This window comes from Electrona antarctica (genome assembly GCF_951216825.1).
Source record: "Electrona antarctica genome assembly, chromosome: 2".
Taxonomy (NCBI): Eukaryota; Metazoa; Chordata; class Actinopteri; order Myctophiformes; family Myctophidae; genus Electrona; species Electrona antarctica.
The window spans coordinates 44,946,248-44,958,770 of NC_136807.1; the positions used below are offsets into that span (position 1 = coordinate 44,946,248).

Here is a 12,523-nt window from a genome sequence, read left to right on the forward strand (position 1 = left end):
GCGCTTCCATATGTCATAAGTCTCGCGTTGATCCTGTCTCTAGCAGCCTCATACAGCCGCATATCGCTCCGGCCAGAATTGGACCGGAGTACATCATCTCTGCCTGAAAGTTCCCAGACTCTCCCTGCTGGCAGAATGCAAATGTTGTCCAGCAGGGGGAGTGGTTTCACCAGGCTAAGTATAACTACCAGTACAGCGCAGTTTACAATGCTGCAAACATTTTTTTGTCACGGTTTGCTGTTTTATTTATCATAATAATCATATTAATTGTCTCCACCAGGCCGAAGGCATGGGGAGAGAGTATGTTTTGCACTCCGTCCGTCCGTGTGTCCGTGTGTCCGTCCGTCCGTCTGTGAACAGCTAATCTCCGGCACCGTTAACCCGGTCAATGCCAACTTTTGCACACACACTCCCTGGATGCCAACGATGAACCTCTGCCCCAAAATTTCCAGAACGGCCTGTTATAGCGCCACCAGGAGGCCGCTTTGTGCAAAACAAGTTTTTGGACATTACACCTACATATTTTGTCCAAACATCACGCAAATTGGTACACAGTCTCTCTAGAGCCATTCAATGAAACGGGTCTTTCAGATTTCTCAGACTCCATCCTGATTGGCTAAGATTGGCTTCCAAAGTTTGCAGGAGTGCTCAGTTTCAAACAAAATGCTGCAAATCATGAACACATCGTGTGATTTCCGTGAAATTGTGCACGCACATTCACACTAGGCCGATGAAGAAATGCCACATGAACATTTTCAACTCAGCCTCATGGTGGCGCTATAACTGGCCGAAAAGTGTTTTTACCTCTAACTGCACGGATCTGTGGATAACTTGAGTATGCCAACTCCCTAGAGGCCAAGGAAAAACCTTTGCCTGGAATTTTTCACATCTGCTCTTTATAGCGCCACCAGGAGGCCGACATATGTAAAACACATTTTCTAATTTTACTCCTTCAGTTTTTATCCAAATTTCACGCAAATCGGTACACATGCTCTCCATAGTCATGTGATCAAGACGGGTTTGTTTGATTTCTCATAATCCACCCTCATTGGCTACGATTGGCTTCTAACCTTTTCAGGAGTAGCCCGCTTTGTACCCGTTTTCTACAAATCGCCACAACTACTCAACGCAGCGTCCGATTGTGGTGAAACTGTGCATGCATATTCCCACTAGGCTTTGGAAGAAATGCCACTTGACCGTTTTAAAATCAGCCTCATGGTGGCGCTACAACAGGCCAAGCCGCGACACACACACACACACACACACACACACACACACACACACACACACACACACACACACACACACACACACACACACACACACACACACACACACACACACACACACACACACACACACACACACACACACACACACACACACACACACACACACACACACACACACACACACACACACACACACACACACACACACACACACACACACGTTTATATTGCTCCTAAACATTTTGCCAAACATCACACACACACACACTCCTATCCTCCTGGTGGAGACCTGTGCCCAGAAGGGCACTTTTTCTAGTTCTAACTGATATAGAACCTTTTTGAGATAGTGACAATACAATCACCTAAGGAATTACATTCCTTTTTTACATTCTTCCCTTTACTTGGAGAGTCAGGAAGCTGAGGACAGAGAGAGAGGGAAAGACATGGCAGCTGGATTGTGATGAGCGTTTTATTGTTTGATTTCGTTTTGGGTCCACATCACGTTTAAGTGCAGTTTGTGGTAGTTTCCCTGTGTTGGTTTGTCAGCACATTTACCACTTTAACCCTGGTGTGTCTGTCTATTCTGGGCACGTCACAATAGGCAAAGATATTTGGTGTAGAGGGGAAAAAGGAGGGTCCCAAGTATAGACCCTAGGACCCCAGGTCAACAAGTTTATATGGGTTAAGTGGTTAATTATAAAACAGCAGGACACCACAATTCCATATCTTTTACGAAGAAATATGGTCGTGTTCTGTTACTTGGAATTATAGAGTTCCACTGCACTGAGGCCGATACTACAAATTTGAAACAGTTTTCTGAAAAACCTATGTTTCTATATCAGTGGTGCTCAAACTATTTCATGTCAAGGCCCCAAATATTATATGTATTTGGCCACCGGACCTCCATCTGAAAATATGTTGTTTCAGGGACCCCTCCAGAAGCAAAGACTTGAGTTAAAACGTTCAAATATATTCAAACATTTGCTCCACATTTTCATGATTTTTCCAAAAATAGCAAAAGTTTAAAATAATGGTTAAAGTGGTTAAAAGAAAGAAATTAACCTGTTGTAATAAGGACTCAGTCTCTTTGCCTCCATCCTTCAGCATCTTGTCCTGGACACCGTGCTTCTTCAGTTCTACCTCCAGACTTTTGATCTGTAGGAACAGCACGGAATAATTAGTCAAGTCAACAGAGAGCCAACATTCCCAGACATCCTTTAAAGCCTGGTTTCAGACTGTATTATCATTAGAGTGGTATTCTAGTCGAGGACTAGAAGCTTATTAGCTTCTCAGAAACCAACGCCTTTGTTGTTCTTTTCTCCACAAGCATTAAGAGCATTAAGAGCATTAGAGCGGCCGGACGGGAACTGTCAGGTTCCCAGTTCGACCCCAGGCTCCCCCAGAGTTAGTGTCAAAGTGACCTTGAGCAAGACGCTGAACCTCCAATTGCTCCCGATGTGCAGGTTGGTGCTTTGGCTGGCTTGCATTGTTTCCTCCACCATGGGTGTATGAATGTGTGTGTGCTATATAAATGCACCATTTACCTTTAATGGGATTTGAAAGAGAGTTATTTTTCCCTTTGTCATGTTTTGCCTGCTGATAAAAGCACTGATGATGACCAATCTATTTGACTCACTTTCTTAAAAGCTCCATTTCTTATTAATTTAATCCGAGATTGTCCTGTAATTTGAATTATTGCCTAATACTAATTTTAATGTAATCTGAATCTGCCATGTTGGACATTTTCTGGACTGAAGGTTCTCTGGTAATACTAGTCCTGTATAAATAAACTAAAAAAAGTGTGCTCGTCGGAGCTGGCATTCAGGATACACTCAGCAATACTAAATCAAACTGCTTTGATACGGTTGTGCCGTTTGTGAAACAAGCTTGAAAATATCTGGAAACCCCTTAGTTGTATTGTAAATAAGATAAGAGAGAGTCTATGGCTGTGCCGTTTGTAAATTAGCTAAGAGAGACCCTACAAGTGTGCGGTTTCTTAGTGTAACGAGCTTCAAATGTTTCTTTCTTGCCTTGATCTCCTACCCCCCCCCCCCCCCCCCCTTCTTCCCTTTCTTTGTTTTAAAAAAAAAAATAACACGATGGGAACTATGCACAAAAACAACATTTCACCCACTTTTTTTTTTACTGCGATGTGACAAACATGATTCTGATTATTGTATTCACATGTCTCACACAGTGACCTTCAGTGATGTTATGTTAGCAGTGCTCCACTCCTCCCCCTCCTGTGCAGTCCCTCCACCTCATTCTCCTCACCCTCCTGTGCAGTCCCTCCACCTCATTCTCCTCACCCTCCTGTGCAGTCCCTCCACCTCCCCCTCATTCTCCTCACCCTCCTGTGCAGTCCCTCCACCTCCCCCTCATTCTCCTCACCCTCCTGTGCAGTCCCTCCACCTCCCCCTCATTCTCCTCACCCTCCTGTGCAGTCCCTCCACCTCCCCCTCATTCTCCTCACCCTCCTGTGCAGTCCCTCCACCTCCCCCTCATTCTCCTCACCCTCCTGTGCAGTCCCTCCACCTCCCCCTCATTCTCCTCACCCTCCTGTGCAGTCCTTCCACCTCCCCCTCATTCTCCTGTGCAGTCCCTCCACCTCCCCCTCATTCTCCTCACCCTCCTGTGCAGTCCCTCCACCTCCCCCTCATTCTCCTCACCCTCCTGTGCAGTCCCTCCACCTCCCCCTCATTCTCCTCACCCTCCTGTGCAGTCCTTCCACCTCCCCCTCATTCTCCTGTGCAGTCCCTCTACCTCCCCCTCATTCTCCTCACCCTCCTGTGCAGTCCCTCCACCTCCCCCTCATTCTCCTCACCCTCCTGTGCAGTCCCTCCACCTCCCCCTCATTCTCCTCACCCTCCTGTGCAGTCCCTCCACCTCCCCATCATTCTCCTCACCCTCCTGTGCAGTCCCTCCACCTCCCCCTCATTCTCCTGTGCAGTCCCTCCACCTCCCCCTCATTCTCCTGTGCAGTCCCTCCACCTCCCCCTCATTCTCCTCACCCTCCTGGGCAGTCCCTCCACCTCCCCCTCATTCTCCTCCCCCTCCTGTGCAGTCCCTCCACCTCCCCCTCATTCTCTTGTGAAGTCCCTCCACCTCCCCCTCATTCTCCTCACCCTCCTGTGCAGTCCATCCACCTCCCCCTCATTCTCCTGTGCAGTCCCTCCACCTCCCCCTCATTCTCCTGTGCAGTCCCTCCACCTCCCCCTCATTCTCCTGTGCAGTCCCTCCACCTCCCCCTTATTCTCCTCACCCTCCTGTGCAGTCCCTCCACCTCCCCCTCATTCTCCTCACCCTCCTGTGCAGTCCCTCCACCTCCCCCTCGTGGCGCTGCCTGTCCTCCTTGCTGGCGTTCTGGGCCTCGCCCAGCAGGGACTCCAGCTCCTCGTTCCTCTCCACCAGCTCCTCCTGCTCCATGCGCTGCCTCTGGAGCCGCCGCTGCAGCTCTCGCAGCTGCACCAGGCCGTCTTCCCTCGCCTCGCGGCACCTGTCCCCGTAAACGGTAGGGCAGAGAGGCCGGAGGACAGAGGCATGTAGGAGATATAGAAGTCAGAACGGACGGGTGACATACTAGGAACACAACTGAATGAGATTGCATTCGATCAAGGAGGTTGTTTCAGTGTCTAATATTCAATATGAATTCCTTAGGATATGAACACATTGGCTGCCGGGCAGATGCACAGTCTAATGGCGTTCCCTGCCACAAGTTCAAAATATATATTTTTAGGCAGATAACACACCAAGTAATCAGGCACAGTATCAGCTTTTCCATAAATCGGAGATCGGCTATGGTCTCACTACTAATAAATCAATGTATTTGTATTGATACCGTTTATGGATGTCATCCTTGTCTTCAGCTGAGGAGGCAGTCAGGTCGATGTGAGCCTCATCACCACTAGTCTTGTCCTTTTTAACCGTGTCTTTGACTGCGTGGTCTTGGTCTAGGCCATTCTTTGCCATCTGGAGGCATTGGGGGAGGAAAAAGTCCAAAGTGCATTTGCTGAAATAATACTATCATAAATAATGTTAACTTTATAGGTTTGGATTGATTTAGGAATAATGATGCATTAACTGCTAACCGTCTCTTGGATATTTCTTTTTTCAGAGTCCAAGGTCCGTACCCTCTCTCTCAGAGCTCTGATCTCAGCGTCCAGCCTCTCGTTACGTTCTCTGGCTTTCTGCAGCTCCACCATATCTGGGACAAGACAGAACAAACATAGAATTCTGAATATATAACAATAAGCAGGACAGGTGACTTGGTGCAGTTTTGTCTGATTTTGCATGGTCATTTCTTACCTCAATGAACAAAGTCATGCATGCAATTCTGCACATTCTGAAAGACATTACAATGCTTACATCTAAAAAATAAAAAAAAAAGCACACTTGTGCCAATCACTTCTGCCCTCACTTCCATCTTCTTTTCAAAATCTTTTTATTCAGGTTTTTTATAACAGAAGCCCAGGGGCAGGTATTAAACAGACATAATAAAATATAAAAAATAAAACTCAATCCCCTATCCCACCCTCGCCCACCCACAATCCCAAGGATAGTCGGAAAAACAGTCTAGAGAAAATAAAAATTAAATAAATATACACATATACACAAAAATACATGCATACACAATTATAAAAGCAGAGCAGATTTTGTTTCTGTTGTGGTTTGGCGTTGGCCGAGGCATTAGGCACGGCACACTATGCTCAGCCAATCAAATCATCACTATGGGGTGATCAGCCAATCACAAGCCAATGTTTGTGTTCACACATCGGAGGGGGCTCCCCTCAAAAATAAACTTAGATGATGTCACCCAAGCAGGAGGGAACCTGACATACTTTCTAGCCACACCAGCGCCCGTCGAAATCGGTCTGTGTTTTCCTTGTATTGCTTTTTTAAGGTAACAAAATTATGCAAAAATTCTATTTGAACCATGCAGTGTCCTTGGCTTGATGTCAGTGTGTCTGAAGTAAGCCCAATGGTCTCTCCTTTTTCTATAGCATGCCACATTTAAAATTGACGGAATCAACTACAGTACATTCTTAGAATACACCAATTAACACTCTGGCCGGCCAAAACTGAGGTCTCCGTCCTATTAAATAATTACGGCCAACGCCCAGGACGGATATTAATCAAAAGACGGAACATTACTCGTTTCATAAAAGAGTCTACAGCCTGGGAGCGTTTATTGGGCAACATTTGATGTAATTTCCGGTTGGGACGTCATCCAAAGTGTTCCCCCTCCATTTGAATGGATAGGATCAAAAATCTTAAAAACGTGAATAACGCTTAATCTAAATCAATGATTCCAATTCTAACCAAAGATTGTGTTTTTGACAGCCCATCGCGGTCCCGTCGCTAGTCGCGTTAGAAGTAATCATACATCCGTTGGTTGTCGATCTCCTCTGGGTCTTTTGGCTACATGCTATTATATCTAGCACTAACCAAGATGGCGCCGTGCCACCTTGAAATGGGCTCTGAAGCTGCAAATCGCTGAGCGCATTGATTTAATGGTTTCAAATGACGCTGGGCGATAATAATAATAATAATGCATTTTATGTATAAAGCGCTTTACATTCTCACGAATCTCAAAGTGCTACAAAGCATGGCAAAAAAAGAAGCGTAAGCAACATCAAAAGCATAACGAAGCGCGATCAATAATATCATGGGACCCAACATGGCTAAGCTAAACGACTAGGTAAAACATGTTTAAGGAAATGCTTTCTTAAAAAGGTGGGTCTTTAGTCCATTCTTAAAAGAGTCGGTGGACTGTGGTGCTCTCAGGTGCATAGGGAGAGAGTTCCACAGACATGGGGCTACGTGGCAGAAGGCCCTGTCGCCCATGGTGCAGAGGTTGGTAAGAGATAAGAGTGTTAATGACTGAGATCAAAGTGGCGAACACAAACTTACCAACCACACCCAGCAGTGATCATCTTTTGACTGGAGGATGATGTTAATTCCCTACCCTCAGGTTGTAAATTGAAGCCCATAGTCTCTCTCACCACAGTGCTTCAGTTTGTCCACTTCTTTCCTCAGGTTTTCAACCTCTTGGCCCGTTCTCTCCAGGTCAGCTCCTTAAGATTAGCAATCAAAATGATTTATTAAGAATGAGATTATGAGAACTAAAAGCTTTCAGATGGATTCCATTTTATGTCTTTAGAGGCTAATATACCTGTACACATTATAGTGGTCTGCTATCGCTACTCATCTCCTCTCCTTAAGTGAAGGTGGGGGCCGCAAGAGGCCCCCGGGCCACCAGTTGCCCATGTATGCTTTGTTACAATTTACAATTTACAATTTAGGCATTTAGCAGACGCTCTTAATCCAGAGCGATTTACAATTAAGCAAGAACAAAAAGCATGGGAATACATCACATATATAAACAGCATTTATCAAGAAACATGCTTAAGCTAAGAACGTAACTAGAACATATCTATATGACACTATACATATAAGCTATACATATATATTATACTATGCTGTACTGTTATTGTGCTGTCTACATGACATGCTATAAGTCTGTTTCAAATGCTATCTAAGTCTAAAAAAGTGCTGTCTAAGGGTAAGTGCTATGGGCCATGGTGGAGTCTGAAAAGGTGGGTTTTCAAACTACGGCGGAAGATCGGGAGTGATGCTGCAATTCTGATTGCAACGGGAAGTGCGTTCCACAGTTTTGGGGCCAGAAGGGAGAAGAGTTTGGGACGTGTGGAGCGTTGTCCCGGCGTTTTTAGTGAGGGTACTTCCAGCTTCCCTGCGTTGGCTGATCTGAGTGCTCGGGAGGGTTTGTAGGGTTCAATCATGCTTGCAAGATATGGGGGAGCCATACCTTTGGTTGCTTTAAATGCCAGCATCAGAGTTTTGTATTCTGTGCGGACGATCAATAAAATAAGTGACAAATGTGAATGCGCCGACCGGTTTCGAAACGTACCACTGAGTATCACAGCATTGTTGTTCCTGGCGGCGTCCAGCTCATTGCTCAGCCTGCGGATGTCCTGGTGGGCCATGGCCAGCCTCCGAGAGGCCTCCTCCAGGTCACGCTCCAGCCTCTGGCGCTCCCCTCGCTCCCTGGTCACCTCCTCGTTGTGAACCTGACAGAGAATAGGAGAGGTTGGGTACATTACGTACGATCTACAAGCTCACAAAACGTTTTCCTTTCAAAGTATCAGTATGCTGCCGCTACCCCTTTCTGTAATTATTGTATCTTTTGTATATTTATGACTGCTATTAGCATCCAGAATCTATTGGTTGCTACCATAGAGTAATAAACTAGAGAGCGGACAGCCCCGCCCCCACTATTCATTTCAAGTTTCTCACTGGCGTAGCATTGGTTGCTATATGACAGGGGTTCTCAACGTTTTTGGCCGGGGACCCCCGGAAATGCTTTGGCAACGTCTCGGGACCCCCGCCCCGCCCCCTCCCGACCCCCAATATAAATTGACTGCTACAATAACCTTAAACCATTTTGGGCGGGAACCCCTTTTGGTGTTTTAAGCATTGTTATAATTTAGCTATTGAAAAATAGCAGATCTACAAGCTCATAGCGCGCCACCGAGTGGCGCGCTACGAGCTTGTAGGTCTGCTATTTTTGAAAAATCGTGAAAATAAAATTTAAAAAACCTCCTTTTTTATTTTTTATTTTTATAATTTGGGGACCCCCTAAAATAATTTGGCGACCCCCCGAGGGGTCGCGACCCACGGGTTGAGAACCCCTGCTATATGAGACACAGGTGTATGAGACACACGGTGGCTCCCGGCATGAAAGGTATAACAACATATAGGTTACACCAGGTCCAAATGGGTTAAACCCCAGCTGCGTGCTCTTTTGCTCACGTTACATGCTACAACCACCGCAGTTCCAGCTTTGGCCAGTAGGGTTGGGCGGCTTCAACTTTTCCCAGCCGCTCTGGGGGCTTGGTTTGCCCTGTTTTTTTCTGTACTGCATTTGGCAGCTGAATTTCCTCACCGGGATCAATAAAGGTCTGTTTATATGCCCATCTTAGATCATTGTGAACTTGTAGATCTGCTATTTTCTCCCTGAATAGGGATTCTAGGGGTTCAAGTGGTTAGTCTTGTACGTGGTTGGCACATCTGGTTAAATGTGTTGATTTAAGAGACATGCGTTACCGGGGCTCGGAGCCGTCATCACTGAGGGCCTGGAGAAGGAGATTTAGGAAAATGAGAGGGAGAAGAAACCACATTCCCATTGCCCAGCATTTGGTATACACCTGAGAGAAGGATTACATTCAGCCAACGGACCAGCCAATGGACATGCTCTTGCCAATTAACATGCAGACGATTTCCATTCCTCACATTTCACCCTGATCATGCATTAATTCAATTTACCATGTCCCAATTTAACAAATCTGTTAGTGAAACACGTGCTGTGGTTCAGTAGCGGTACAGACATCACAGTGGGGCATACCGGGATCAATAAGACCTTCTCAGTTTGAGTGTGTATTGACTGGTAGTAGTAAATGCATCAAAACAAGCCACACAAACGGGTGGCATCAGTGTTAGTGGTTTGGATATAGCTGTATGGTGGAGGACATACGGGGGCACCACTGTGTTTGTTCTGAGCAGACCTGCGTGGACCAAACAGCTTCTTCCATGGACTCTGACACGAAGACTGCTGAGGAGAGAGATAGGCTGCTGTACAACATGACACAATTTGGTTGATTAACAACTTTAAACCATTAACGCACACGCGCACACGCACGCACGCACGCACGCACGCACGCACGCACGCACGCACGCACGCACGCACGCACGCACGCACGCACGCACGCACGCACGCACGCACGCACGCACGCACATGTGCCATTTTTGCTGTTGTTGCTGCTATCAAACCTGTAACGTTAGGGTTACTGGACAGTCAAATAACTGTTGACCTAATGGCTGTTTCATAATGATTGCTCCACATGAAATGTGGTTTCCTCATGTTGATATTATGAGTCGACAGTGAAACGGCCCCAGGTCTGATTTAACCTGGCATGGCCTGACTAATATCACTGCCCAGGGCATTCTTTTTTTATTCCTGTGGCAGATTCATCTGGTTTCCAAGCTAGTCCTGAGCCTTATCTAAACCACCAGGGTTCAAATGGAGTCTCCTCACCTTAGTCATGCCATCTTTGGTCTGCAGCATGTCCTCTCTCTGCTGCCGTAGCTCGTCTCCCAGTGTGTGATGGACATGCTCCAGCTCCGCCTGTCAAGATGGTAGAATAACAAAAGAAGACAAATTCATCTCTGACTGTAGCATCACTTTTTACTCAAATCTGCACTTGGATCAGTCTATTTCGAGTTTTCTAATCAAATGTGTGTTGTGTATATTGTACGTATTAGTATTCGACCCTTGAGTAAAAGTACAAAAGTATTGGTATCAAAATTTACTTAAAGTAAAATACTCATTGTGCAGAATGTCTCATTTCAAGTTTTCAAATAATCTTCTGAAAATAGCCGATCTACAAGCTCACAATGCGTCTTATCGCAACGAATTGTGTGCTTGTAGATCGGCTATTTTCAAATGGGTGACATGTATATAGGGCTGAAGTGTTTAAAGGGGAATACCACTCATTTTCAACATTTTACTAGAAACACAGAATGGGGGGACTTTTGTATTATTTCCACACAACAGCTCTAAGGTATATTAACACGCCCATCGCGTTCTTTGTCCTTTCTATTAGTAACGCCCGACGCCCAAGACGAAGTTTGATCCAAAAGACAAAGTTTATTGATATGAAAACGGATCGCATCGCTAGACAGCCTGGAAGCGCCTGTTGTGCAATCCTCGATGTTGCGCAACAGTGAGACGTCATCGAAAATCTCCCTCCCCTGTTTAGCCGACGACAACGAAAATCTTAAAACGTTAATAACTCGCGATCTAAATCATCGCGTCTAATTATAAAAAAACATCCTGTGTTAGACGGCCCTCCGCAGTCCAGTCGCTAGTCGCGATAGATTTATTCTTACCTCCCGTTGTTGTCGCTCGCCTTTAGAGTGGTGTGAGTCGTGTGACTAATGTTAGCTGCTACACACACATTCACAACAACATCCGGTCCGTCGGTAAAAGTGGTCCGTGTTTATAAATTGACTGGGCGCTATAATGTAATGGATTAAATAACCCAGGCAATTAACGTGTTAATGACATAGTAAAATGTTGAAAATGAGTGGTATTCCCCTTTAATGTATGTTTTGTAATAATCAAAGTAACTAAAGTTTTCAAATAAATGTAGTGGAGTAAAAGTACAATATTTGCCCCCGAGTGGAGTAAAAGTAAAAGTATTGGAAAATGGAAATACTCAAGTATGAAGTACAAATACCTCAAAATTGTATTTAAGTAAATGTACTTAATTACTTCACACCACTGAATCGGTGTGGTACCTACCTGCAGATGAACCTCCCTCAGGTTGCCTGTAAGACTCTGGCTGTCCAGCCTCCTCTCAGCAGCCTCCAGCCTCTCCAGGAGCGTAGCCCTCTCCACCAGCAGGTATGCCACCTGCTCACTGGGCCCACTCAGGCCCATCTCTCCCAGACCCTCCTGGGCCAACAGCTCAACCAGCTCCTTGCCCTGGCCCTCTGCAAGAAGATGAGTGTCATGGATTAGGCTCCACAACATGTACCTTAGAATTCTCAACGGTCCTGAAAATTAAGGCCCGGTGATGGTCCGGCCCGACTAATTAGCATAACATTTCAGCCCAACCTGGCGCTTAAACGTTGGGTCATGTCGGGTAGGGTCAGGATTTATGAGAACTCTATCGCAGAGTAAAAGTGAAACGCTAGTCAGCACCATCTTCATAATAGATAAATACACAAATAGAATTATTATTTTATTAATAAGATAATTCATTATTAATAATGAGAACTCTAATGTACCTTCTTGGATCTGGATCAAGGTCCAGATAATAAATTATAATAATACATATTTGTTACGCACTTTATATTTGAAGCCAAATCTCAAAGTGCTACATTGAAAAAGAAAAATTATTAAAATAATAATAAAAACAGAGAAATTAAAAAGATTCAGATCAATGGTCTAAAAGAACAAAAGCCTAAATCACAGGCAACAATCCTGTCCAAAAGTTAATCTAGGACAAAAGCCTTTCGGAAAAAGAAAGTGTCAACAGACTGTGGTGCTCCCTGGTGTTCAGGCAGGGCATTCCACGGCCGAGGAGCAACTGAGCAGAAAGCCTGGTGGTCCCCCATGGTGTGGAGATTAGTTGTTTTCGATGAGTTCCTTTAGATAGGAACCAGGCGTTGCTGTGGATGCACTGATGGGCGAGGAGGGAGACCTCCTA

General features: G+C 45.5%; 1 protein-coding gene across 6 annotated transcripts in view; it reads right to left on the minus strand.

Moving 5' to 3' along the window:
• ccdc30 (coiled-coil domain containing 30) overlaps positions 1-12,523 on the minus strand; it is a 41,623-nt gene that overhangs the window by 21,626 nt on the left and 7,474 nt on the right. For 3 of the 6 annotated variants that reach the window (XM_079513243.1, XM_079513240.1, XM_079513241.1), the window contains exons 5-13: positions 11,614-11,804; positions 10,345-10,434; positions 9,784-9,861; positions 8,161-8,320; positions 7,235-7,306; positions 5,321-5,436; positions 5,071-5,201; positions 4,536-4,728; positions 2,295-2,387 (exon numbers count right to left, since the gene is read on the minus strand). In XM_079513243.1, the coding sequence (XP_079369369.1) occupies positions 2,295-2,387; positions 4,536-4,728; positions 5,071-5,201; positions 5,321-5,436; positions 7,235-7,306; positions 8,161-8,320; positions 9,784-9,861; positions 10,345-10,434; positions 11,614-11,804 (1,124 nt within the window). The remainder of the gene's footprint in view (positions 1-2,294; positions 2,388-4,535; positions 4,729-5,070; positions 5,202-5,320; positions 5,437-7,234; positions 7,307-8,160; positions 8,321-9,783; positions 9,862-10,344; positions 10,435-11,613; positions 11,805-12,523) is intronic. The other 3 variants (XM_079513242.1, XM_079513244.1, XM_079513245.1) reach the window with 3 other exon arrangements.